We start from the raw sequence: 25,077 nt of genomic DNA on the forward strand, positions 1-25,077 counted from the left end.
CCTCTCTTTTACAGTAAAGGGGGATGGACTCCTCCTTCACCTCGCTGCAGACTGCAGTAACAGTCAAGAAGGTGAGGTTAGATTCAGCCTGCCTTAGATGCCAGCCCTGGACCTGAATGTTGGTCAGCTAACATGAGACATAAGCACCTCTCAATGGTACAGGGGCCCTGCCTGCACACAGGACCTGAATTAGGAGAAAAGGATCCTTCAGGAAGCCTTCAAGGTCCTTCTCTTCATTGTCTGTATCCTTTAGCCCTTGTTTTGAGATGGCTGATTCCATGAGTAGCAGAGTCAAGCAGGCTGGAGTCAATATGATTGGCAGTGCACTCAGTATATGGAAGATGGCATTTAGGTGACAGTGCCCCAGTGCAGCTGCTGTTTATCATCCATGTTCTCCTGGAGCCCTATACTGCACTAGTCCTGCATGGATCCTCACCCTTCTCCTGAATCAAACCCTTTGTGGGCATGGTGATGTGGAACAGGGATCAGGAATATTTCACACCTGCTGTTCCTCATACACCTGATCCTTTTCAGATGAATCTGCACTGAAAAGGGCTGAGGTTGTTTTCCATGGTCAGTTGCTGTTGGGTGGGAGATGAACACCAAATCTGGCTTAGGTTTGAGTGCTGTGCAGCTTCTGACAGGGATGACCTGTTTCCAAAACAGGTGCCTGGTATGGTGCTGAGCTCAGGTTCAGGACTGGACTAAATGAAGCTCAAAAGGGCTCATATATTTGAAAGATAAACCATATGGAATGGAGAATTTTCTGGATGATGAGCAGAATGCTCAGCACAGGATTAGCCATTTTCTAGGAAACTAAAGGGGTTTCAAAATGCACTCTCATTATAAAATTTGTTTCGTAAATAACTTTAGAATTGTTTTGGACAATCAAACCCAGTTATCATTTTTTTATCAGCGCAATAAAAACAACATATTTTCCTCCCTGCTATGACTAATTCTCATCAAATAGCCTTCCTCAAGATGAGCAATAACTCTAGTTCTATTATGTTTTTTATCTGTATTTCGGTTTTATTTTGAGAAGGAAATAATTGATCTTATTTGATTTTGAACATTTCTCCTTTATTCTTTTGAGACACTACTTGCTATTCTACTATCAGATACCAACCTGAACACACAGTGGAATCAATGGCAGAATATGAGGTTAATAATAACCAGCCTGTGGCAAATAATAAGCCAAAGTAAATACTCTGAAAGATTCTATTTCTGCATGTTTCTATAGATGTACATAGCACCTTCATGAATAGATCATATTCTCATTGATGTTTCTGGTGAAACATTGATGCCTTTGGTTGGAATGACACTAGGGTTTAACCCTGGCTTGCACTGATTGAAATGGCCTTTCTATTATATTTAATATAAAGAGATCTCTTATTCTTTAAGAAAAACTGCCATTTCTTGTTTTGATTTCTATAATAACACAAGGAGTGGAATATAAATCACAGAAAGCTTTAAGTGCTGTCTCAAAGGAGCTGCTAACAAATATCATAGAGGATTCTAGATGTATTGTATCTGTAAACATTTTAACTCTATGAACTACAATGATTCTGTATTATTAAGGGCATGATCCCAAAGAAAACTGAGTGCCTCCTGCAATCTGAGCCCTTAACTTCCACGGGGTTTCAGAAGGGACAAGACTTTACACTGCAAACACCCTACAAAAAGAAGTCTTTAGAAATTCCACCCCATAGCCCTAAGTTTATTGTCTTGCAAAGACACATTTGCTCAGTTTACAGGTGAATATTTATTTTTCTCACCTGACAGTTTTGCAAATTCAACTCGACATCAAGCTGAATTTTTTCTTATTCAAGCATCATCATCAGTAATAAAGATATTTTTGCCTTGGATACACCTGTGCAACTCCATTAGCCTCCATCAAGGTTACATGTGTGTAACTGAGGTTATATTTGGAAGGCCACTGGGATGGAGAGACCTGATGGTGGACACAAATCGACCTCTGGAATATTTATTGCTGCTGATGATGTGAAAGGAGGCAAAAAGTGGTGAGTTTAGCAAACAGGCTAAACCTTCCACTCTGTTTTTCCTGTAATGCATGCAAACCTTATGTGGGCAGCTGAAAGACAACATGTGCTGAGATCTAGGCTTTTGCTTTCACAAAATCTAGGATTTTATTTTTTTATATTGTTTTAACTAAGTTCGTAACAGAGCAGTGCTCAATCTAACATATATCTCCATTTAATAACTAAATAATAAAGCAGCAAGATTCGTCACTGTGCTGCTAGAAATAGATGCTGCCTGATGACTTCTGCACACAGGCAGATGTCTTCACAACAAAATCCAAATGACAGACTTTGGACAGTCAGTGATTTGGTTTCTGTAAGCTGGTTCTATGATTTTTCTTTTCCTGTAGACTCTACTCTTTACCACCCTGAAAAGCAAATACTGTAGCCTTAACAATTAAATAATATTGACTAGACAGAAGAGAAAGGACAGAAGAGATCTGGCATAGCTACTGCTAGAAATCATTAGATTTACAGAGGGGAAAAGACATGCTTCCTAGGCCAACATATTTTTTTATGAATAATTGATAAGGCAGTCAGTACAGTTATATCACAGAAATGTAATATATATCCATAATTATAGAACCAGCTTTGTGCAAAAGGACACAATACACTGAAAGGAGATACCAGCCAATATGCCATCCTGAAATAAAATACAGTCACTATTGTGTTAGTTGGCAAAATTTAAATACAGGATTTGAAGCAAGCAAAATGTTCTTTAATCCCATTTTTTAGCACAGTCCAGGCTCAGTCTGCTCAGGAAAATACTGCAAGGCAAAATCAGCAGCTGCATTAATTTGCTGATGATTGAGAGAAAAATGAAAGTTATCCTCGTTCTTTTTTTCTCCCTACTTGCTACTCTAACTTACTAATAATACGAGAGTACCAATTTATTCTTATGCAAGTATATGAAGCATACAAATTGAAAAATCAATGTAATGGAAAAAAAAGATTATCATGCACTGTTTAGAATCAATCAGCTAGAAACAGAGGGGGGAAAATGCGAAGGTGGAGACACGACGTTCAGAAAATGTACATACTGTACCTACCCTAAGCTGAAGTGTTTGTATGAAAAGCTGCTGTTAGTCCAACATGCAGACAGAGCTACATTTTGACCAGAAAATCATCCTACTGCCTAATTTTTTCTAGAGAAATTAATCAGTTGTCTTTTCTTCTTTTAAAGGTCCCCAAATAATAAAAATATCAATCCCTTTGCCCATAAAAGCCACACAAAAGTATGTAACGAAGATTTCAGGGTGAAGGGATTGCAGTACTCCAAATGCTTTATTTGCACGATGTCTCAGCACCGTTCACCTGAACGCTGATGGCTTTTTGCAGCCTGAAGCACAGACTTTTGTCATGTGTGACTGAGTCCCTTGCAAACAGTGACAGCAGTAGCTTTTAGTTGTGGACTGAATCACCATTAGGAGTGAAGTTTAAATCTTAGATCTCTCAGTGGTGGAACACTTTCTTCGGCCAAAACCAGCCTCTACTCATCAGGAATAATTACACTGTACGAGTCAGATGTGTAACAAATGGATCTGAGTCTCAGTTTGGAAATACATTCAGAGGAGGTGGAAAGAATGGCTACTGGCTCTGTGACAGGAGATTCAATCTTCATAAACCTGCAAGAGAGGGGAGGAAAAAAAAGCGACACAAATGCGCCCTACAAAAGAACAGAGCAGATCACAGCTGGAAGGAAGGCAAACCTTTTAATCAGGTCCTTGAAATACAAGCTGCAGGAAGCTAGAACATTTTGGTGGACTTCAAACTCTTTGCCTTCAACAATAATTTTCAGGTCTGTAAACTCTTTCGCTCTGCGTTGCTGGTTCAACTCCTTCAGCATTTCTGCAGAACAGAGAAGACAGACAGTGCCAGGGTTCCCATTAAGAGTTTTTTTATTTTTACTTTTCACTTTTCATTTTTTTTTTGTAAAGAAGTAGAGAAACAGGAAACAATTGATATTTTTGTTGGTAAGATTGGCTCAACACAGACAGTCAGAAGTTACAAACATAACATTATAAAAAAAAAGAAAAAGAAAAAAGCAGGAACCAGTAGGTCTAACCAACTGAAATATATATACACAGAAAAAAAAAAGCAAAAACAATTCCTAAATTTGGAAGGGTTAAAAATGAAAATAAAATATTTCAGCATTAGCAAATCAGAAACACAGAGAATGCATTATCACAGAAATGTTAAAATAATTTGTTATAATCAAAATCAAGAGCTAATGAATTTCTATCCAAATGGAAATAAGTTTTGAACATACTAGAATAATATTAGTAAAAATGGCATTATGATGCAATATGAACTGGATATGGGTCAAAATAATAAAACCACAAGACCTGGAAAAATAACTTATCCTTAACATAGTAAAAATGTGTTAAGCCTCTCAGTTAACATAAAAAATAGCAGTTCTAAATAATATATAAATTACAGTGCATAGAAAATTAACTAAATTAACAATGCACCTTGCAATATACCTCTGCTATATAGACTACAATTGTATATGTTTCAGAATTACCTTAAAAGCATCCTTATGATAAAAAAAATCTCATGCAGAGAATAAATTACTGCCTTTTATAGCAATTCCTATTTTTTGCACTCCAAGGGTTTTTACCATCACAGCATTTTTATTTTTTAGCCTTCAATGGCTTCATTTACAGCAACAATCAACTTTCACACATCATGAAAGAATCATAATGATTAAAATAACCTATGAAAGTGTTTCCATCCTGCAGTAAAGCACCTACCTTGCGTGATGCCTCCTTTTATAGAGCCTATTGGTGCTAACAGAATGAAATGATAGCATGCCACGTCTCCATGTGGGGATGTGAACTACTAAGCACCCTACATGTTTTATATGCTGCCTGGACTTTTAAGGCTAAGACTTCTCTCCAACTTTGCAGACCAAAGTGGCTATCAAGATGAATAATACACTTTCCACCTGGGCAATAGCCTGGCGGTTCAGAAGCCAGTGATCAAGATGACAGAAGAGCTGATTTTAAATACTAAAGGACTTTGGGTTTATTTTATGTTTGCAATAGGTCAAGGTTCTCATTTCCTCAGTGTAACACCCTGAACACATTCCTCTTCAGACAGATCTGTAAATCAACAACAGTTCCTTGCATGGAGTCCTTACATGAAGTAAAAGGGACCTCAAGGGTGTGTAACTCTAACACTGCTCAAAGCTACTGACAGGCTTGAGCAAGAGCTGCCAAAGCATTGCCAAAGGGTCTCATGGTGAAACCCAGACCCAAATAATCCCTCTGCTCTCCTGCTTCCCCAGGGAAACTCCACAGGAAACATTTCAGCCAAGCACTAGTGTTTAACAACACAAAAGCATGCAAATATACAACTGTTTAATGAAAAGAAATTGAAGCTCTCCCAAGCCCCAACATCTGTGGTGCATATTTTTCAGGCCTAAGTAAATAAATGTCACCTTGCACATTTATGTCTTTTTAATGGAAACACAGTAGTGTCTGAAAGGCTAATTATTCTATGCTGAAATGGGTCAGTGCTCTCCAGAGAGCAAGCAGATCATTAGAGAGGGCACAGAAATAACAGCAGGCTTTTGTCAGATCTATAATAGGGGAAAATAAACCACTCTGTCCTGTGGGTGCTATAGCAGGGACTATTTTTAACAAATTCAGCTGAGGTAAAGCACAACGATACATTTCAAGCAAAACCTAAAATGGGATCCTAAAGTTCACTCCTGTGCAGGGGAGTCTCAGGTTTTTGCCAGAGGTGTGATGCCTCAGGTGTCACTACACAATGAACACTTTGGGCCTCAGCTAAAAACCAAGGATGGCTTGGGCACGAGGGGTTTTACACCTGATTCAGGGCCAAAGTGACTGAGGTCTCTGGTTTCACAGGAACAGCACCAGGTGCTTTATCAGTTGCACACATTTATGGAAACAGCATTTTTCTGTCCCTTTTCACATATGAAAAATTTCTTTTTCCTTTCTCTGTCATGGTCCATTTTCCCACTTTCATTTACAGCAACGACATTTTCCTCACACCAATTTCCTATCATTTCATGTCTTAAAGACTGTTACTTTTCCCTCTAAACTTTCTGATACTCTCTCCCCTTTTCAAATTTACCCAGCCACTGTCCTTGACCCCCATTTGCACTTTTCCTAAGTTCCTATTCAAGTTCCATTTCTCTTGTATCTGTGACTTTACAACCTTCCTTGCAGAGGCCTTTCAGGACAAGGGCTCCATCCATGACTAAGTCATACAAGTCTAAGATTACTCTTACACAAAGGGTCAATCTCCACCTCACCTCATTCCATCTCCCTCTTTTAAAGCTCATAATCAATTATTATGGTGTTCAAAGGGCACAACTGTGTGAATAGCAACTGCACAGAGGGATCCTGTGGGAGAGGAGAGGAGATTCGAGGAGAGGAGAGGAGATTCGAGGAGAGGAGATTCGAGGAGATTCGAGGAGAGGAGATTTGAGGAGAGGAGATTCGAGGAGAGGAGATTCGAGGAGAGGAGATTCGAGGAGATTCGAGGAGAGGAGAGGAGATTTGAGGAGAGGAGATTTGAGGAGAGGAGATTCGAGGAGAGGAGATTCGAGGAGAGGAGAGGAGATTCGAGGAGATTCGAGGAGAGGAGATTCGAGGAGAGGAGAGGAGAGGAGAGGAGAGGAGAGGAGAGGAGAGGAGAGGGAACAGAGTTTAGTTGTACTCTTGAATGGGCTAGGGGTTTTAGGAAGTGAGCTCAGGGTAAGCAGGACAGTACAGACCATCCTTGAACTCCTGACTGTGGCCAGAATTACTGGAAAACAAGACACAAAGCTCAGCCACTGTACCTATTGATGCTGTGCTCTCTGTGCTGCCTCCACTACTGTGAGAGCTGGTTTGAGCATCTAAGCCCCCAAACAGCTCCCACAGGTAATAGGCTCATTATTTGGATTCACTGAGCACCCTTTAATTACACTCAGTCCCGGGCACAGCTTCTATCTATGCTCTTTACACACTTGAATGTGCTTTATGCTGCATGCATTCATTAAGGGACGCAATCCAGAAAACAGGTCTGGAGCAGTGATGCAATTTGGCTCATAAAAGCCCAGAAATGAGAACAAGATCTAATCAGAAACTGAAGCTCCTCTTTTTCCTACAGACATTTGGAGGCTATGATTCCCTCCTTGTTCCCCTAAAATGTTAAAGTGCTGTCCACAGAGAGATGACTATGAACTGTCCTGAATTTTTGCAGCTCAGTATCTGAACTAGAAAGAGAGACAGGTGGAGAGGAGAAGGAAGTCAGGAGACTGCATTGATTCATCGATCTTCCTCGCTCAGGCTCCTTTGTATTACTAAATAACTAGCAGGCATTAGTATTGGACACAAGGTTATATCAGAATGGGCCCTCATTCTCAGAGTATTTGTAATGCTCACACTGTGCTTAGCCAGGCATTAATGATTTATGAGGACTCAGGATGAGTTGCAAAACAAATTTTTTCACCAGGTAATAATGCCTGCCGATGAGTTGTAAAAGAAGAGACAACACAGTGCAGTCCTGGCAGTGAAAAATGACCTCAGCTGGCTCCTGCTAGTCCCTCTTCTGGGCTCCTCCTAATTTTCAGCATTTCCTCTAACAAATGGAATTTCCTGAAACCTTCAAAAAGGGATGTGCTGGGAATTTCCTACTGGTTATTTATTCCTCTAATTTCTTTGTACTAATGGACTTGATTTTCTTTGTTTGGGGTTTTCCCCCCCTCATTTGACTGTTTGTTTTATTAAGAGATCCAGGTAAAAATGAAGTGCAAGGACAGTTAAGGTACAAGGTTTCAGCAGGGTAAGCACCGATGTTTCTCCCCCTCACTGAATCACAGCCACTGCTCTACCCTAGTGCAGGGATTTTCCCTTCTTGCCACAGGTGCACACACACATTGAAATGAGATTTCGAAACCAAGCCAGTCCCTTCTGTCACCTTCCTCACTAGTGATGCTGAATCATTCTCAGTGAAAGACTGGTTGAATACTTTCTTCCTAAAGAACTGCACAAGAGACACCCCAAAATGACACGAGCTATGAAGTGGCTGAACCTGAAGGGGACTTGACCTGAAACCTGCAACTGAACACCTCTGTGGAGCTTGTGAAAGGCAGCGTTTTCTGCCTTGCCATTATCATTGCTTGGGGGCATTTAATATAATTATATTGAGAGTCCCAGAGACAATATAGGTCAGAAGGTGTGAGTGACTTTGCTCAGGTCAGGAACAGAGCCAGGAAGAACTCAGAAGCTTTGATTCTTGGTCCCCAGCTCCAGCCATCACACCACATTTTCTCCCTCTTAATTAATGGACAAATTACAAATTAAACTAAAGAGCCCACAAGCTCTGGATCAAATACAGGACCAAGCACAACTGTGTAATAGTGCAGATCCAGTAAAGGGAAAAGACATTATATAGTGAGTACTTTTTTTAAACTACTTATAATCAGAAATAAAAAAGAACAAGGAACTTATTCCCAAAGTTTATTTATTCTGTATTTTAAGCACAGTGAAGACTGGATATTTAAAGACCCTCTCTAATGCACACTCCCCTGGCACAATGGAAGCTCTCAGGTTTCTTTCTATTTTTAATAAAGTACTCTTTACTTGAATTCTAGTAGATAAACCTTTAAAAGGGGGCAGCAAGAACGAAAATATAATGAGCCATAAAATATGGAAGAATCATTTTTACAAACAGCTTTTAAAATAATTTATTTGGGAAAACTAACCTCATATAAAAATGCAAAGGGTAATCGATGAAACATCACTAATTATTCTTTTGAGGAATGTGCAAGAGACCAGTGCTTGCTCACAAAGGCTCATGCTTTCATGATTGGGACAGAAAATGTGGGAAAGCCAAGAAAAGTTACCAGGAGGAAAATCCAATTACCTTCTTCCCTTAATAAGTATGGAGATTAATTCCCAAGGTTATGCTCTAGTTATGCAAAACAATAATTTTAACCAATAAGCGCCAGCACTGCCCACACTTGCTTATTTTTATAGTGGTAGAGTATGGGTACATACAAGAAACTGCATCATGAGGCAGAAGATCTAGAAGTCAAACAGGAGCTGTGAGTGACAGGAAGGAGTTTACCATGGTGAACCCTTCCCACGTGAACCACACAAGAACTCAGGATTTTTTGTCACTTTGACAAGTCTCTCGTTCTCCTCACCACAACATCCACAGACACACAGAGAACCCCAAAGCCTGCAGAGCACCCCAAAACCCTGCTGGTTGATAGGTGGCTTGAAGCAGCTGCAGGGAGGAAACAACTCAATGCCCATGTGCCTCACTGGGCCAGGCTGATCGAGTTCAGCAGACACACTTGGCACTGCAGTGGCTGATGCTGCTCTCCTCCTCCAGCCACCCTGACCTGGCACACCAGGATGAACATCATCCATCCCTCACAGCCTCCCATGATGTTCAGGATGGGGGTTAGTTGTTTCCCAGTTGAGAAATACAAAAATCAGCTACAGCACATTCCCTGTGACGTGAAGATAAGTACACACCTCTGGAGAACAGCTTTTTACTTGGGACTGAGGGTAAGAAATAGGTCCTTAAATGTCTTTGGGCCTGAAAGGAAAGGGGAAAGGGAAATGAGTGAAGCCTGGTGAGAATCACTAGCAGATGAGGATGTTCCAGATCATAGAATGCCCTGAGCTGGAAGGAATCCACAAAGATCATCGAGTCCAACTCCCAGCCCTGCACAGGACAGCCCCAAGAACCACACCATGTCTGAGAGCATTGTCTGAACACTGCTGAACTCTGTCAGGCTTGGTGCTGTGACCACTGCCCTGGGAAGCCTGTTCCAGTTCTCCCCACCCTCTGGGGGGAGAACCCTGTGATCTTCAGTTTCCTTCCTGGACCCTGAAGATTATACATCCAATGTCCTGGACTGTCCCTTCAGTCAAATAGAGACAGAGCCTGTCTCAGGCACAAGGCAACCAGTTCTGTGTGCCTGGACATGTAGGATGTACTGGCTCTCCCCAGGGATTACCAAGGGAGATTTAATAATTAATTGGGACTAGACAGTAATTTCTTTCTTTTGCAGAGAGTGAGAACTAATATGTTGCAGATAAATACTTCCACCTTGTTTTTCTTACTGGATCTCAATTTTAGTTGAACTTCTTTACCAAGAGCAGAAGGAGAAGGGGGTGTAAGGAAGCTGGGACTGCCTGTGCAAGGATTCTTTATCAGAGAGATGGGGGAGGCAGACAAATGGTGAAGCTGACTGAACTGCAAAGAACCAAGGCTGTGAAGGCTTGGGATGGAGGTGCAAAATACTGTCTGCATGATACTGCTGTGCCCAGTCCTCCTCTCACAGTCTCTATTCATTGTGGAGTTTCTACAGGACGCCATCTGCACCCAAGGCACGTGAAAATGCTCGACTACTTCTGGCTATCTCCTGCATATTTTGCTTTCCTAAGCCCTTAAGCCAGATAAAATGAACTGAGAAAAGCTCAATACTGAATATGAGCATGGCAAGGCCGTGCCCTGACGAGTCAGTGCTAGCCAGCTACACACCGTGGTGAAGATGGAGCATATGCTGACGGAGAGGTATCACTGCTGGCACAGCTACACCAGCCCTGAACAAAGCCAACGGGAGTCATCTTCTGCTGGGTTTTGTCAGCACAGCAATGTGAAATGCAAGGTGTGAAGCTGTCATACGCCAAGCTGATACAGCCACGGCAGTAGGACTCTGTAGTGCAGACCAACCTGTCTAGATCTTCGTTGTGTTGACACTGTTAGACACCTGTGCTGCTAAAGAAAACAGTAACAGATGCCAGAGAGTTGGAAAATATTTTTAAATCCTGCTGAAGACCATGTATGTGGCTGTATGTGACAATTCTACTCAAAGGACTGCTGGCAATGAGATGCCCTGTTGTGCTAAATAATTTTTTGTTGTTCACATAGGCAAATTCTTCTCACCTTGTGATGAGAAAGGGTCAACAAAGTCAGCTGAGGTGATTTCTCCCTTGAGGAAGACAACTGCAACTCTGTGTAAATGGAATCTTCCTAAATATACTAAAAACTCGGGGAAGTCACCGTATCATGTTTTGAAACTAGTTTTCAGGCTATTATCATCACTGAACTGACATTAGGAGGTACCTCAAGGCTGCCTTCACACATTACAGAGTTGACATTTCCCTATATTAGGCCATAGAACTATTTCAGCATATTTTCTGATTATATTCAAACTACACCCTTAATCTCTAGGGTGAAAAAACCCCCAAAGCTTTAGATGCAACTTTAGAGAGATTTTGGTACCACAGTTATGCATTAAAATAATAAAAAAAGGAGTCTAGGGGCTAGAATGCCTTTGCTGCTTTGATTTATGAAGTAAAGTCTTCTATGGTATCCATGCCTGCTAATTTATAATCAAACAGGGTTACAAATGCAGAGTGAGCATATGTGACTGGGTTTGAAAATGAACTGCATTTATATTATATATATGGATGCAAAGAATGAGAAAAGAATATGATGACAATTTGATCTCTTTCATTTTCCAACACACACTGTGATCCATGTAAGGAAAGGCAGCAAGACCAAAGGACCCGGCATAAAAATACCCACTGAGATGTTGAGATAAAGATGTAGCTTCCTATATCAGGATACACTGGGGTTTTTCTCAGGATTCACCCCTGATTAAATACAAAGTTGGCTGCAGCCTATTCTATATTGGCCAAGGCAAACAAAGCCCAGGAGATCTCAGCAAACTGCCAGGCTGGTCCCCTCTCCACATATAACATGCCACTATGTCAGTTAGCACTGTAACTTGATTTCCAGGCAGACAATAATTTTCTCTGGAGACAAAATGAGAGAGACAGGCAGAAAGAGAAGAAAAAAAAAAAAAAATCCAAAACAATCTGTGAGCACTGGAAATGCAGAATAGCCCAGATTCAAAGGGAAATTCAGTTCTGATTGTTTTATTTACTAGCAGGCAGACCTGAATATCAATCCACATTTAAGGGAAGGCTAAAATATTTATTACTACATGGTCTGGGATGGATTCAGTATTATGCTAATTGCTTGTAGCAGAAGACTACGAGATAGCTTTTGGACGTTTTTGATCTCCTTATGTAGTGCAAGGCGTTTAGCTAAACATTTCCCAGTTCCGAAAGTTTTGAACAAGCAGCACCCATATGTGAAACTGATGGTGTGATCACCAGCAGGCTCCTGAATGGCTGCACCAGTGAAACACTGACCAGTTTTGGTGCCAGTTGTGTGTTAACAGCAGCCACGGGCACATCTGCAGCACCAGCCGGCCAACAAAACACTCGTGCTCCAAAAGAAAAAAAAAATACAGGTTTCTGAAAACAAATCAGTGATGTATCCAGAGCAAATTGCATCTATTAGACCAAAAACCCCAAACCCCAAAATACCACAATTCTAAGGTATAACACCTGACAATCAAAGACTTCAAAGCACTTAACATACATTAATTAGCAAGGATGAGGCTGCTTCTCTGCCCATTGTAAACAAGCAGTGCTGCCCAGCTTCAACAGGGGCAGGACTTAGGCTTCTCATAAAATGTACATAAGTGTAATCAACATAATTCTTTGAAATACATTTTTACTAGACAGTGGCAATGCACATATTTTCTAACATTCACATACTGCTGTACAGGATGCCTAATGAAAGCAAATAAAAGCATTCAAATCTTGGGCACTGAAATATCACCTTTTCAGAAGACATTATACATCATCTATAAATAACAGAGTATTAAATCTCACTCTTTAGGCCTATATACTTCGTGGATGGTTTAGTACCAGGCATGTGTTATGCACTAGGTTAAATGCATGTGACAGCATTTCTTGGTCCAGTGGACATCTCATATCATAGAGAACTGTTTTTGGTGTGTCCCACAATAAGTCTTAGTGATTCATTACACTATCAGAACAGATAAATGTAATCAAATATTGCAAAAATAATAATAGTGAAAAAAGAGAGAAAGAGAGAGAAAATGCTCCCTGTCAAATCTAGGCCCTCCCTGGGGTATTCTGCAATCCAACAACTCCACTTCAGAGACTGGTTCCCTGCTGTGTAGCTTCAGCAGGTGAGGGGGGCTGCAATCATGACTATTCACAACTATAGAAGTTATTGCAGTAGTTAAATACAGGGCTGTTAACTTACCTAAGAATCATAAATTATTACAGGTTTGGAAAAAAATGATAAATAAGCTAGTTTTTGGGCCCCCTGAGCTTTAAGAACATGGTATTTTACGTTAAAAAAGCCATAATTTGTGTCAAGATTTCCCCTGAACATCAGCCTACTTACAATAATTTCAAATCTCTAGATTCTATCTGTCCTGAAGACGTGAAAGACTTTATAATTATTCTTTCTCCTACATTTTAAAGCCCTGTAAAGTTTTCAAAGCCTAACAGTACTGTAGCTGTTTAGGAAACATTTTGTGAAATGTCCTTCTCACTTCTGCCAGACTAATGTTTTCCTGTAGTAGGGTAAAACCATGATTTTTAAATTTTAATTTTGAAGCAAACTTCTTGGAAGGTATTTCTGTTATTATTAAGAATTTTGGATAAATCCTAGTAAAGTCACTTCCCAGTATTCATGATGCCTGAGCAGGGGGTTTGTACAGTATGGCAAGAGAATATGAGCCATAACTAGCTGATAATGTAAGAAACCATTTAACTGCAAGTGTTGTTTCTATTCATAGAGAATTAAGTTATCAGAATGTGCTTAAGTAGCTGCCTTACCAAACTCGGAATTAAAAAAAAAGAAAGAAGAGAGACATTTTTAAGAAGTCTGTTGAGATTAAAGGACACAGATTTATTTAATGAGTATTAAAATTTATGGGCTCTCTAAGAATTAAGCAAGCTTATAAAGACTATTTTGAGAGCTGAATGGCTTTCACATAATGAAGATGGTTGATAAGACTTGGCTAAAACATTTCAAAAACAAACGAAAACAAAGGAACACCTCAGAAAACAGGGTGATTAAGTCCAAATTTCAACTGCGAAGGCAATATACAAATTTCACAATCATTTCATAATCCGAAAACGCTCCTACAACCAACCCGCAAAGGTGCTGAACCCATGAAAGGATGACAACGGGCAATTTGGAATCTAGACAAGCATGAAAGAAGCATGTTTTTCTCCTTCTGTGTAGTTATGGCAACAGAGAGATATAAAACCCCTCCTAAGTGAACAAGGGCTTTTTTGCTCTCTCTGCTCCATCCCCAACTTTGCAGCTGTCACCACAAGCCATCCCAGCCAGCAGGCAGCGAGCCGGCATCCGAGGAGAGCGCACAACAAAAGAGGCAGCTCCAGTTCAAATGACAGCCTCACCAGGGCTCCAGCCCGCACTGGCAAGACAAAGTTGTAAAGTTTCACAAAAGAATTGAAGTGAATTTCTTCTCTGGATGTCCTAGCGGGAAATCAAAGATCTATTTTAATTTAAGGGACTTGCGGCTTTTCTTGCCTAATCACCGAAATCTCTAGAACAAGAGCAGCTCAACAGTAGCTTGCAGGTTTACAGGGGTCCACAAAAGCCACTTGCACTGATCTGAAAAGCCACATACACAAGAAAGCATTAACTGTTTCCACTTTTGAATGTGGGCATTAAAGATAGTGAAATGTAAGAAATGTGGAGGCCTGGGAGTTATCTTTGAAAACTATTGTTGAAACTCTGAGGATTCTGGAGAGGGGATATGTTACAGCTTTAGGCAAACAAAATAACAGCATTTAATTTAGATAGAAGATTCTTGATGGGAATTGATACATGTTCATGCATAAGCTACTTCACTGATCTGTGACACACAAAACCAGGACTTAAAACCAAATTAGAGGAAGGCTTCCTCTGAGGTCCTCACAAAGGGCAGCCTTAAACTCAGTGATGAAAGCTCCAAAAAGGAGCATACAGGACTGGAAATGAAATAACCACCATTTATTGTCAGCAGCCTTTTGAATGTCTATTTTGCATTCCTCAGGAACAAAACAGTTAGTGATCATTTACTTTGTCTTCAATGATATTTTGCCCTATGACACAGTAGAACCTGGTGTCTCTAATCAGCGTGTGCTGTATGTCTGAACCAGTTTCAGGGGAAGTAATTATAATTTCGCTCATTTTTTTTCTCATGTCTCCAAAGCATAAATTTGCACACACACACACACACACGCAGACACACACACACACATAATGAAAATGGTGGTACTTTTACTTAAGTATGTGGCAACAGCAATTTATGTGTACAAATTAACAACCCTGGGAACAACCTCATTAAAAATCTATGGCTAAACTTCAAGGGCTTTGTGATTCCACCTCTCGTGTGCTTGCCCTCCCCGCTCCAACAGCAGAAGGCCAACATGTATTGAAGAACAAACATCTACCTGTGCAAAAGATGCCCTTTATGTTTCACATGAAATGTCAATATTTCAAAAGCTGGTTTTGTCTTTCCAAGTACCTGTGACCCTTTCAGTGGACTGAAGGTTTCACGGACAGAGTTTTAAAAATGAAACTAGTTCTTAATTTCTTTTTTTTTTCCTTCGCACGTACATTTTTACTTTGCTGTAGAAGATGTCATTAATAGTGACAATATGGCACAACTGTCATGTCTCACAGCGCTGACGTCTTTAGGTTAGTTTGGAAATGTTTTTTCTAGGTCATTATTTTTAATTAATGCAACGAATTAGTATATTTTTATTCAAAATGTCAAACTGTTTTAATCATAACACAAATATGAAACATTGACCTAGAAAATAGGACGTTTTTATAGTACTAAATAGCAACAACATAATTAAAAGCATGACATTCTAAAATGAAAATAGTGTATTTGACCATTTTACATCTTAATGAACTATCATATCAACTTGCTATTTAAATTTCATTAAACTGGATAACAAATATAAAATACATTTTGAAACAACATCATTTCTCATAACCAGTTCTGGAAATATGTACCTTGTTAATGATGGTTAAATGACTTTTCTAATTAGTGTGGTTTGGGAAAAACTGATTGAAATGGCATTTTACAGGAAAAAAATAGTTTCAAGGACAATTTATCTCACTGAAGACACTGTCAATACTCCATCAAGCACTATCTACTTAGCCATAATCAGAGCTTGCTTCAGCTGTGTGGCTGTGCAGTGTCTCGTGGAGTTAAACTGATACAAAGCCTTTTTAAGTGACACTGAGGATTTCCCAGTTCCAAACCAACACACCCGTTCAGCTGCGAGCAGGTTTTGTCCCCGTGGCTGTACTGTGTAAGAATTACAGAGACACACACTTGCAATCCCACCAAAGAAACACTGTTTTTTGTTTCCCTGATTCTTAATGTTAATTTTCTAGTTAGCTTAACTTATGTCCTGGCTTTTGTTTAGTCTTCCTTTTTTTTACTGTAGCTGTTACACTTCTATTCTTCAGCTCCTTCTTATACACTTGTGATTTTCTCCTAGCAGTAATTTTTAAAGGTAGTAATATATCATTGAGAGTGTGATTAAGATAATTCAGTGCATTCCTAAGGACACCAAATTGCTCAGCTGAAGTGTAATTTGGGTAGGCTGCAACTTATTTTTAAAGATTCATAATGCTGTAAATGTAAAATAAAACTGAAGGTGAAGCAGCAGCCCTAGGGTCCTTGTCTGCAAGAACTCTAAGAAATGAAAAAAACCCAAGAAAACCACAGAAAATGTAGATAAAATTTTTCAAAATGCCTAAATAACTTCTGAGCCTAGGACTTCACAGCTCTTGAAAATTTAACCTTTCTGTAATTTGTCAAAAAGACAAACAATGATTTCTCTTGAAATAATAGGATCAGACTGCTTTTGACTAACCAAAGTAATGTCAAAGGTTAGAAAGACAGAGCAGGAAGGCAAGAACCTACTCTGTAAAACAACCATTCATCAGAGCTTCAAATCTCTGCTTGTTCTCCAGGGACTAGTCTGCAGTGACAACTCCACATAAAAGCAAGACATTCCCCTTTGTAGGGAGCTATACAATTCTTGTCCTAATCACACAAATTTTACATCATTTTCACACCAATCTTTAATACTATACGAATCTTTAATACTGCACCAATCTTTAAGATAAGTAAAAGAAGTCAAAGTTCAGAACTCTGGAAGTTTGGAAGTGCTAAGTCTAATTATTCTTACGTTTTCCTTCCTCTGCAGTTGATGGACTCAAGAAACAGTCCAAATCATTATTTTGTGGGCCTTAGTATTCACTGTATAAATGAGAAAAAATAATATAACTCCCTAAAAAAAACCCCCTATACAGTATTGAATAGAGCTTCTGGAAGGAAGAAAATACATTCAAGAAAGGACTCCATCTGAATCTACTTGAGGAACAATTTTTTCAAGTTCTTTTTGAAAGCAAAAAGATAATATGGTTGCTGTGCACCTACTTATTTGGTGGTGCACTGAAACAATGCCTTCCCTATGCCTAAAAATTAGGAAGCAACCAAGATTTCCAGTATGACAAACTTTAAAAAAAGTTGTTTTTTAATAACTAGCAAGCCAGCTGCTGTAGATTTGTTGGAATCTACTGACAAATAAGGCTGTGGATTATATTTTGGGGTTATTTTTTTTTTCTTGGAAGAAGAAGGCCAATTAGACTTAGAAGCAACATTCAGATGAACAAAGCTAGGAGTAAACCTAGAGAAAAGACAGTTTGGAGCAGAACAACCATAAATAAAGTAAACCTGTAAACTAAGGAAAACAAAACCAGAAACACACAAAACAAGGCACAATCAAACAAACAAACTCCCCAAACAAAAACCAAACCAAGCAACCCGTCAAACAAAAAAGGAAAAGACATGGAGTTTTGAAGGCTTGTACCAAGCCATAGGAAATGGAAGGCATGTTTTTAAGAACCAAAGGTAGAGGTCAACACCATAAGGAAAATCTGACTCTATTAACTGTACAAAGCATAGCTGTTTCAGGACCATGCCAGTGGCAGAAATCAGACTGCAAGTGATCAAAGAGGCTGTTTTATGTTGTAAAAAACATATACTACCTCACATATGCATAGTAAAAATCATCCAGGAACATTAACAGCAGTTATTCTGGAGTTAAATCCTTGTAGACCAGGCTAACTCTAAAATAATGCGTGAGAGATCTTTAAAAGTTACACAACTTGCTAAGTGACAGGTATGACAAGAGAAACCCTCTGCTACTTTGGACCTTCCTCAAAGAGATGCTTTTCCTCCCATGAAAACAGAGTTACAACTATGCAGATGTGGCAGATGTTAGAATATGAATATTTATAAATCCAGAGGATATTTTGGTCTACCTCACCAGGCATGCTAATATTTGAATAGATTAATCAAAACACCGAGCTCACAAAACAAACTGCCCCCTCACCTCCTCCGAGATGGAAGTGGCTCATACTCCGAATGATGGGATGCTCGAGGTACTCAGCCCTAGAGCTCGTGCTTGTGTCACCTCACGGGGGACTTCCACACCTTGGAAGGGAGTTTAGGACAGCAACTCTAGATTTCAAAGGAACCAGGGCATGACAGAACCACACCCTGTGGTGGTGTGTGGGCATTGCTAGCTCATTGCTGAACTCAGGCTGCTCTGGTGGGGCTGTGCTTGAGCTTACAGCTCATCCCTCTGGGAATGACTTCCAGCATTCCCAGCAGATCACAGGGGATAGCCTGCACTAGGACCTGTAACAACAAAGGCCTCATGTCACAGTTTGGACCCATAATCTTCAGTCTCCTTGAACTCAACTGCACTAAGTCACTCTCCTGGCACCTAAAGCCAAGCACCACACATGGCCCCAAGCACTGGCCATGATGGGTTTGGGTGAAACTTCACCAAAAAACCTGAAATGCATTTTTTTTCATGGAACTAAAAAACATTAGGGTTTGCATGAATAGTAGCAACACAACAAAACATTTTTAACCAGAGCTGAACTATGTTTCTTTTACAGAAACATTATGTGTATGTCCACACACACACGAAGGCATTGACGTTACTGTGGGAAGAATCAAAATGGCATTAAAGCAAGCCTACATCTCAAATTGCTTTTCATGACTTAAAAGCCAGCAGAGGAGAACAAAGTGCTGTACATGCCTATTCATTTCTACTAGACTGGAAAGTAACACACCTTGTGCCCTTTAATCAATTTCACGTGTGTTTTGTACACCCATTTTCAAGTTGATAATTTCACATATACACTATACACACACTGGCAATATATAGTGTTAACTTTGTCTTATTTTCCAGTATTAATGGTATCCCATGTGGATCAATGTTTTTAATGAGAAGAATCACAGTGGTCCTTGACTGATGAAAAAATAATGGCATTATCTTTATTAAAATCTTTTTTCTTTTTTCTTTAAACGAGAAGGGGGCTATTCTTGGAAAATCTAGAAAAAAATAAGGAAAACATCTGAGTAGGTTGTCTTTTCTCAAGGCTGTGAAAAACTGGAGAGATCTTTGATGTGTCAGCTTTGACAGTTGTTTCAGTCCACCTCTGTTAGCATTGCAGCAGACGGCTGAGGATGTGATTGCTTTCCTCACCAGTCCCTCAGGTGGAGGACAGGAGAGCACTCTTCAAAATACTGCTTATTAAAATTAAATTTTAAGAGATACACTTGCATATTTTTTTTTCAAAAGGTACATATTTTGGGCTGAAATTTATCAAATCTACATTTAGCTGTGTTAAAAGGCTTTTGTCCTTAATTTTGGTCTCTAGGCTCCTTCTGCTGACAGAAACAGGCTGCTCCAGTGGGGGAGTTTTCTCCCTTCCTTGGACATCTGTTCCAGCACATCTGGGTTTCCCTCAGGATTGTCCATCTATCCCTACTAAGTACAAAGGAAGGGGAGCTGATGAGCTTTGATTACCTGTCCACATTTTTCAAATCCTTTGATCCAGCTGGGTGATGCTCATCTACTGAAAGGTAGAGATTGCTGAGGGCTCTCCCCATTGCTCCCAGTGGCCTGGGAGCACCTGGGACAGGAGCTACTGGCATGAGAGACACCATGCACATGCTGGGAGCTGATGAGGACAAAAAGAGGTGTCCTGGTCTGGGGAAAATCAGCAGGTGACTTTTACTATTTGGGAAGTCACCGTGAGAAATTGAAGAGGCTTCTGAAGCCATAAATGAAAGCTCTGAAAGAAAAAGAATATGAACTGAATGCAAAGAGGGAAATGGGATTCAAATAGAAAGAGGAGGAAATTTAAGGTTTATTTTAGACAACCAAGCTGTTCACCTGGTTAAAACTGAGGTGCAACACTACTGTCACCCAAAGGCTGGATGATTGCTTTTGAATGGTGGTTACATAAAAGCAAACCTTAATGGGTACATTTTGGTTCCTGGCCTCTTCTACTGTAACTTTCATTACAAAATTGCCATTCACGGCCTAAGAATATTTGTCATCCGAGTTCACATTGGAGAAATAGACTAATAATTCATATATCCATAGAGACTGAGGAACTGCAGCAGCATTTCAAGGAGAGGTGAGAGCTAGGTATGCATAAAAAGCCATTTATTTCTTTAAAAGCCTTCACGAATGGTTGTTTTTAATCTGAGCTACTTCTGCCAAAAAATAGTAATCTGAATGAGCACTGAACGAAAGGCAACTTAAGACTTTGATTTCCTTACACGTCTGTGCCACCCCACTCCTTGATGGCTTTCCCATCCCCTGACACATGATACAAGGTGATTTTCTTAGGAGCTGCTACTCATCCCTGTCACAGCTGGGCTGTGATCCTCAGTGAGCTGCTATCCCAGAGCTGCAGATTGTGCTGGCACCACAGCTCTTCCTGCAACATTTAGGACAAGTAGAATTATTTTATGATGAAAGAAGGTAGATTTAGATTGGATATTAGGAAGAAATTATTTACTGTGAAGGTTGGTGAAGTTGGTAAAATTATTTACTGGCACAGGTTGCTCAGGGAGGTTGTTGATATCCTGTCCTGGAAGTGTTCAAGGCCAGGCTGGATGGGGCTTTGAGTGACCTGGTGTAGTGAAAGGTTCCCTGCCCATGGCAGGGAGTTGGAAGGAGATGATTTTTAACATCCCTTCAAACCCAAACCATTCCACGATTTTGTGATTTCCAGGATAGGCACTGGGCAACTTCTGCCACCTCATTTGATGGTGAAGTTGACAAATGACCTGTTCACTCTGGCTCTGAAAGTCCAAATGCGTCCTCCACGTTTTTGATCAGCAAAGCAAGCTGTCTCTGTTTGTCTCAGAATCCACCATACATCATTTGGAACACTAAGAGCCCCAGCCACCCCAGGACTCAGCACTCCAGCTTTACCCTGCAACCCAAATCTCCCTGACAATAAAATGCTTTGCTGCTGCTCTGCCAGGACGCAATTTTCCCTTCCACTCAGCAACTGGCATGAAGGCATTTGAAATCCCAGTGTAAACCTGACAGGTGCCCAAAGCCTTTCAAGGCCAGCAGAAAGAAAAGACAGAGAGGGACTGAAAGAAAGACAGAAAGAGTATGCAAGGATGGGGAAACTACACTGAATTAGAGTTAATTAAACGCAAGCTTTGACAATGTTTAAATAACAGGATTCTACACCTAGCCCTGGAATGCCTCTACGAGCTGTCATTTAATTTAAAAGAGCACAATAGCTAAATGTCAGTCTCCAGGCAGATCTTTTGCATCTTTCTGATACTGTATTAAAAAGTTATTATAAAGCAGAAGTTCAGGATCTTTTTTTTCAGAGTTTGATAATAGCCTTCTCAAACTTCCCATGGCAAACTTCAATATAGACCGGTGAAACCAGGGGAGTTATCCTAGATAGCTCTAGGAAACCAAAACCCAAAATCTCAAAATGTCCTCAACTAAGTCTCAATCTAATCTGAATGTAATAACAGGAGAGTATTTTCCTTGCAAGACAAATCATCTAATAGTAAAATGCTCCTACAATAAAATCAGTTTATAAAAAAGATCTGAATCATCCTCCATTTGTAAAACACTTGATCAAAACTTAATGAATATTGTATCACATGTTTTTAAAGAATAGTGCTAATACTCATTCAGGCTTTCATTTTCGACCTGCTTTAAGAAGGACGGCATTAATTTTCCCACATCCTATTCAGTGATGGTTCCGGATCTCTTTTTAACTGCTGGTTTTCAAAACTGTTTTCTCAGCTCGAATTTATTTGAATTAGCACTTCTAATTGAAACTGAAACAAACAGAAATTAAGTACCATATTTTAATATAAATGTCAACATAGAAATATTTCATATTTTAAGCTACTTTCTTAAAAATTGTGTATCTCCAATGAAATTGGGCTATTATTTCTTCTGCTATTAAACATCTGAAATTACTCTATATTCATACTTGGTTTTAGTAATTAATCTTGTATAACTCTCAAGAACTCAAAAGCAGAAACACGTAAAATTATCAAAATTCTCAAACCAGTGCACAGGAGTGATATGGAAGAAAAATACTTGGTCTCTCAATAATGATCTCAGTATATTAAGAACAGCACTATGTGGTCCTGGTAACAAACTATTTGACACAGCTATTTGAATATGGTTTTGGAGCAATTATTAAAATAAAGTCATATAGGTAATCCATGGCAAAGGTAGCAGTTTAGAAGAGATGGTAATTTAGAAGCTCCTGACTCTTGAAAATCAGAAAAGAACCTTATTTTGCACTAGTCAGCTGGAAATATCACATTGGTGGGTGCACTCCAGATATGAAATAGAGAATGGCAGCTGAGCTTCAAGTAATCTTGGTATAGATAAAAGAAACAGGATACCCGAGTTCAACCAGGACAAGCAGAAATGTCATTGCCAAGGAGAAGATTCAAGTTGCCTGAGGACTCAGGTGGACACAAGCTCTAGTGTAACACAGAAAAGTGTGTTCATCAGCACTACCTGAGAATGGAGCACCCAAAAAATCACTGGCAATTTTGGTTTTGAGACTGCAGCTCCCTGACACCCCTCTGCTCTCAGTCCCAAGTCCCTGCCCAAATCAAACAGTATGGTGTGACCCTGTCCCAGGGCCAGAGGAACGAAGTCAGGGGCAAACCTTCTCTAAAAACAATGAATGATTGATTTCTGGCTGAATACTGGAGCCTGCATTCAAAGGGTTGTTTTTAAAATTATTAAAATACGAGCAGAAATTAGTCGAATGAGGTGGATCTGCAGATTGTCTCACGGTAATACAGGCTGAATCTCACTCTTCCAGGATGCATTTAAATGCAGGGATAACTCTCCTTTCCTTTTGGAGGCTATCAAATGTTAAATAAATGATGGGCTGAAATAGAGAGTGCTCTTTGTGGGAGACTGTAACATCGAACTCTTAGCAGTTCTCCCTCTCCTGCATACCTGAAAGAATTTCATGTTGTACTATAATATGATGGGGTCACTGACACCCAACATTATTCCCACTGTGAACCACGGAGCTGAGCAAAAAGTGCCGGGAAATCAAATACTGTGATACAGGACCAGTGACATTTCTAAAGACAACAAATAACTCTTTCTTTCAATCTGGTGGGAGCAGAAGCAGAAAGGGACAACACACTGGGAAAAATACAGGAAATGAGAAAAGCCTGGGCTATTAATAGTTTCAGTACAAATTAAAACAGCACAGAGAGAAATATTTTTTCCCCTCTGTTGGGCTCTACTGCCCTACTAAAAATCTTATCCCTTTAAGCAGTAACCTTCATGGATGCTAACATGGGTCTAGATTTGCTTGTGTGCCTCTCTCTTGCTGAGAAATCTGTCCTTCCTAATTACTTCTAGAGCAGTGACAAAAACCTTGTTGATCCGAGCAGACAAATTCTGGCAAGTAAAACATTCAGAAGTGTAACTATGAACATGCCGACTGCTGAGAGACAGAGATGATAATAGCACTGTTGATAACAATAAAAGGGACATAGGGAAGGATGAGAACTTAATTTTTGGCCATGTTCCATTTAAAACAACTACAAAAGACATCGAAAAGAGATGTCAGAGGCAGAGACTCTGACAAGACATCTAAGAGGAGATGTCAAAGAGGTAAGGGGCTGCTTACAGAGATTTCAGTACCCAGCTGAAGCAATACAATCTTCCTTCTGGACTGTCTCCCCAGAGACTGAATATAGGTATAATGATACGGAGGTTTTTTGATTTTAATTGAGGAGGCAGTACAGCTCAAAAGTATCTTGATATGATACACTTTTGTTGCAAAACGTCATGTTAGGAAGTGTGTTGCCATTAGAAGCAAGTACTCTTTCCCTTTTCTTGAGGGAAAATATGCAGTGGTTCTGTGGTTTGTTTTGGGATAACACACTACTGGAAATGCTTCAATGCTTGACTATTTATGCTTTAAATAAAAAAAAAATAAATTTCCATCTCTTTACATCTTTGAACATGGGATCAGTTGCACTTGGTCTGTTCTCTGCAGTCTGTTACATTCATTGTAAGATACATCTCCAATACAGGTCCTTAGAAACATAGCCTGGATCTCCTTCTCCCCATATAGAGGCATTGTGGCTGTTGTAACTTGAATAATGTCAGCATTTCAGATGACTCTTCATTTTAATTTATTGATATCATGTCTCTTCTGTTTAAAAACAAATGCATGAATACCACCACCCTCTTTGAAGGGACTTGCTGCTCTTGCAGGTCACCACACAGCTATCAATTTTTTAATTTCTCCCCTGCTTTCTATCAGTTTTAACCCATCTGGGACAGTTCTGAGAAGATTTTAATACTTATTGAGGAGAGTGAGATTAGGGTATGGATATGAGGGAAGAGCATTGAAGAGGCTGTTTGTGAACCTCACTGTACTGCAAGAAGCCTTCATCAGCAAGAGACCAAGGAAGGGCTTGACTGTAACAGAGACAGAGTCCCTTCTCAGAGTTAGATAATTTGTAGTGACTGGTGCCTTTCCCCATATTTGACTAATACCTGTTGGGAAGATTTAGAATTTTTCTTTCCTCTGTTTGTTCTGGAGTGAAGATTGGTCTGTTCCCAGGATGAAGCCAATGTCTTCAAGAAGTGTGGGTTAAGCCCTTCCTGCACAGGAGGTGCTGACAGAACCTCATGCCAGTGCCTGGGTGCAGACCAAACTGATAAGCATCAGTATCAGGAACAGAACCAGTGACAAGAAAAGGAAATGT

The 25,077-nt window shown here is 39.9% G+C and overlaps 1 protein-coding gene across 6 annotated transcripts in view; it reads right to left on the minus strand.

The window, feature by feature from the left end:
- KLHL29 (kelch like family member 29) overlaps positions 1-25,077 on the minus strand; it is a 387,476-nt gene that overhangs the window by 66,504 nt on the left and 295,895 nt on the right. For all 6 annotated transcript variants that reach the window (XM_063424308.1, XM_063424300.1, XM_063424282.1 and 3 more), the window contains one exon: positions 3,749-3,887. In XM_063424308.1, coding sequence (XP_063280378.1) covers positions 3,749-3,887 — 139 coding nt within the window. The remainder of the gene's footprint in view (positions 1-3,748; positions 3,888-25,077) is intronic.

Source organism: Prinia subflava, chromosome 2, assembly GCF_021018805.1.
Source record: "Prinia subflava isolate CZ2003 ecotype Zambia chromosome 2, Cam_Psub_1.2, whole genome shotgun sequence".
In the NCBI taxonomy this organism is placed as follows: domain Eukaryota; kingdom Metazoa; phylum Chordata; class Aves; order Passeriformes; family Cisticolidae; genus Prinia; species Prinia subflava.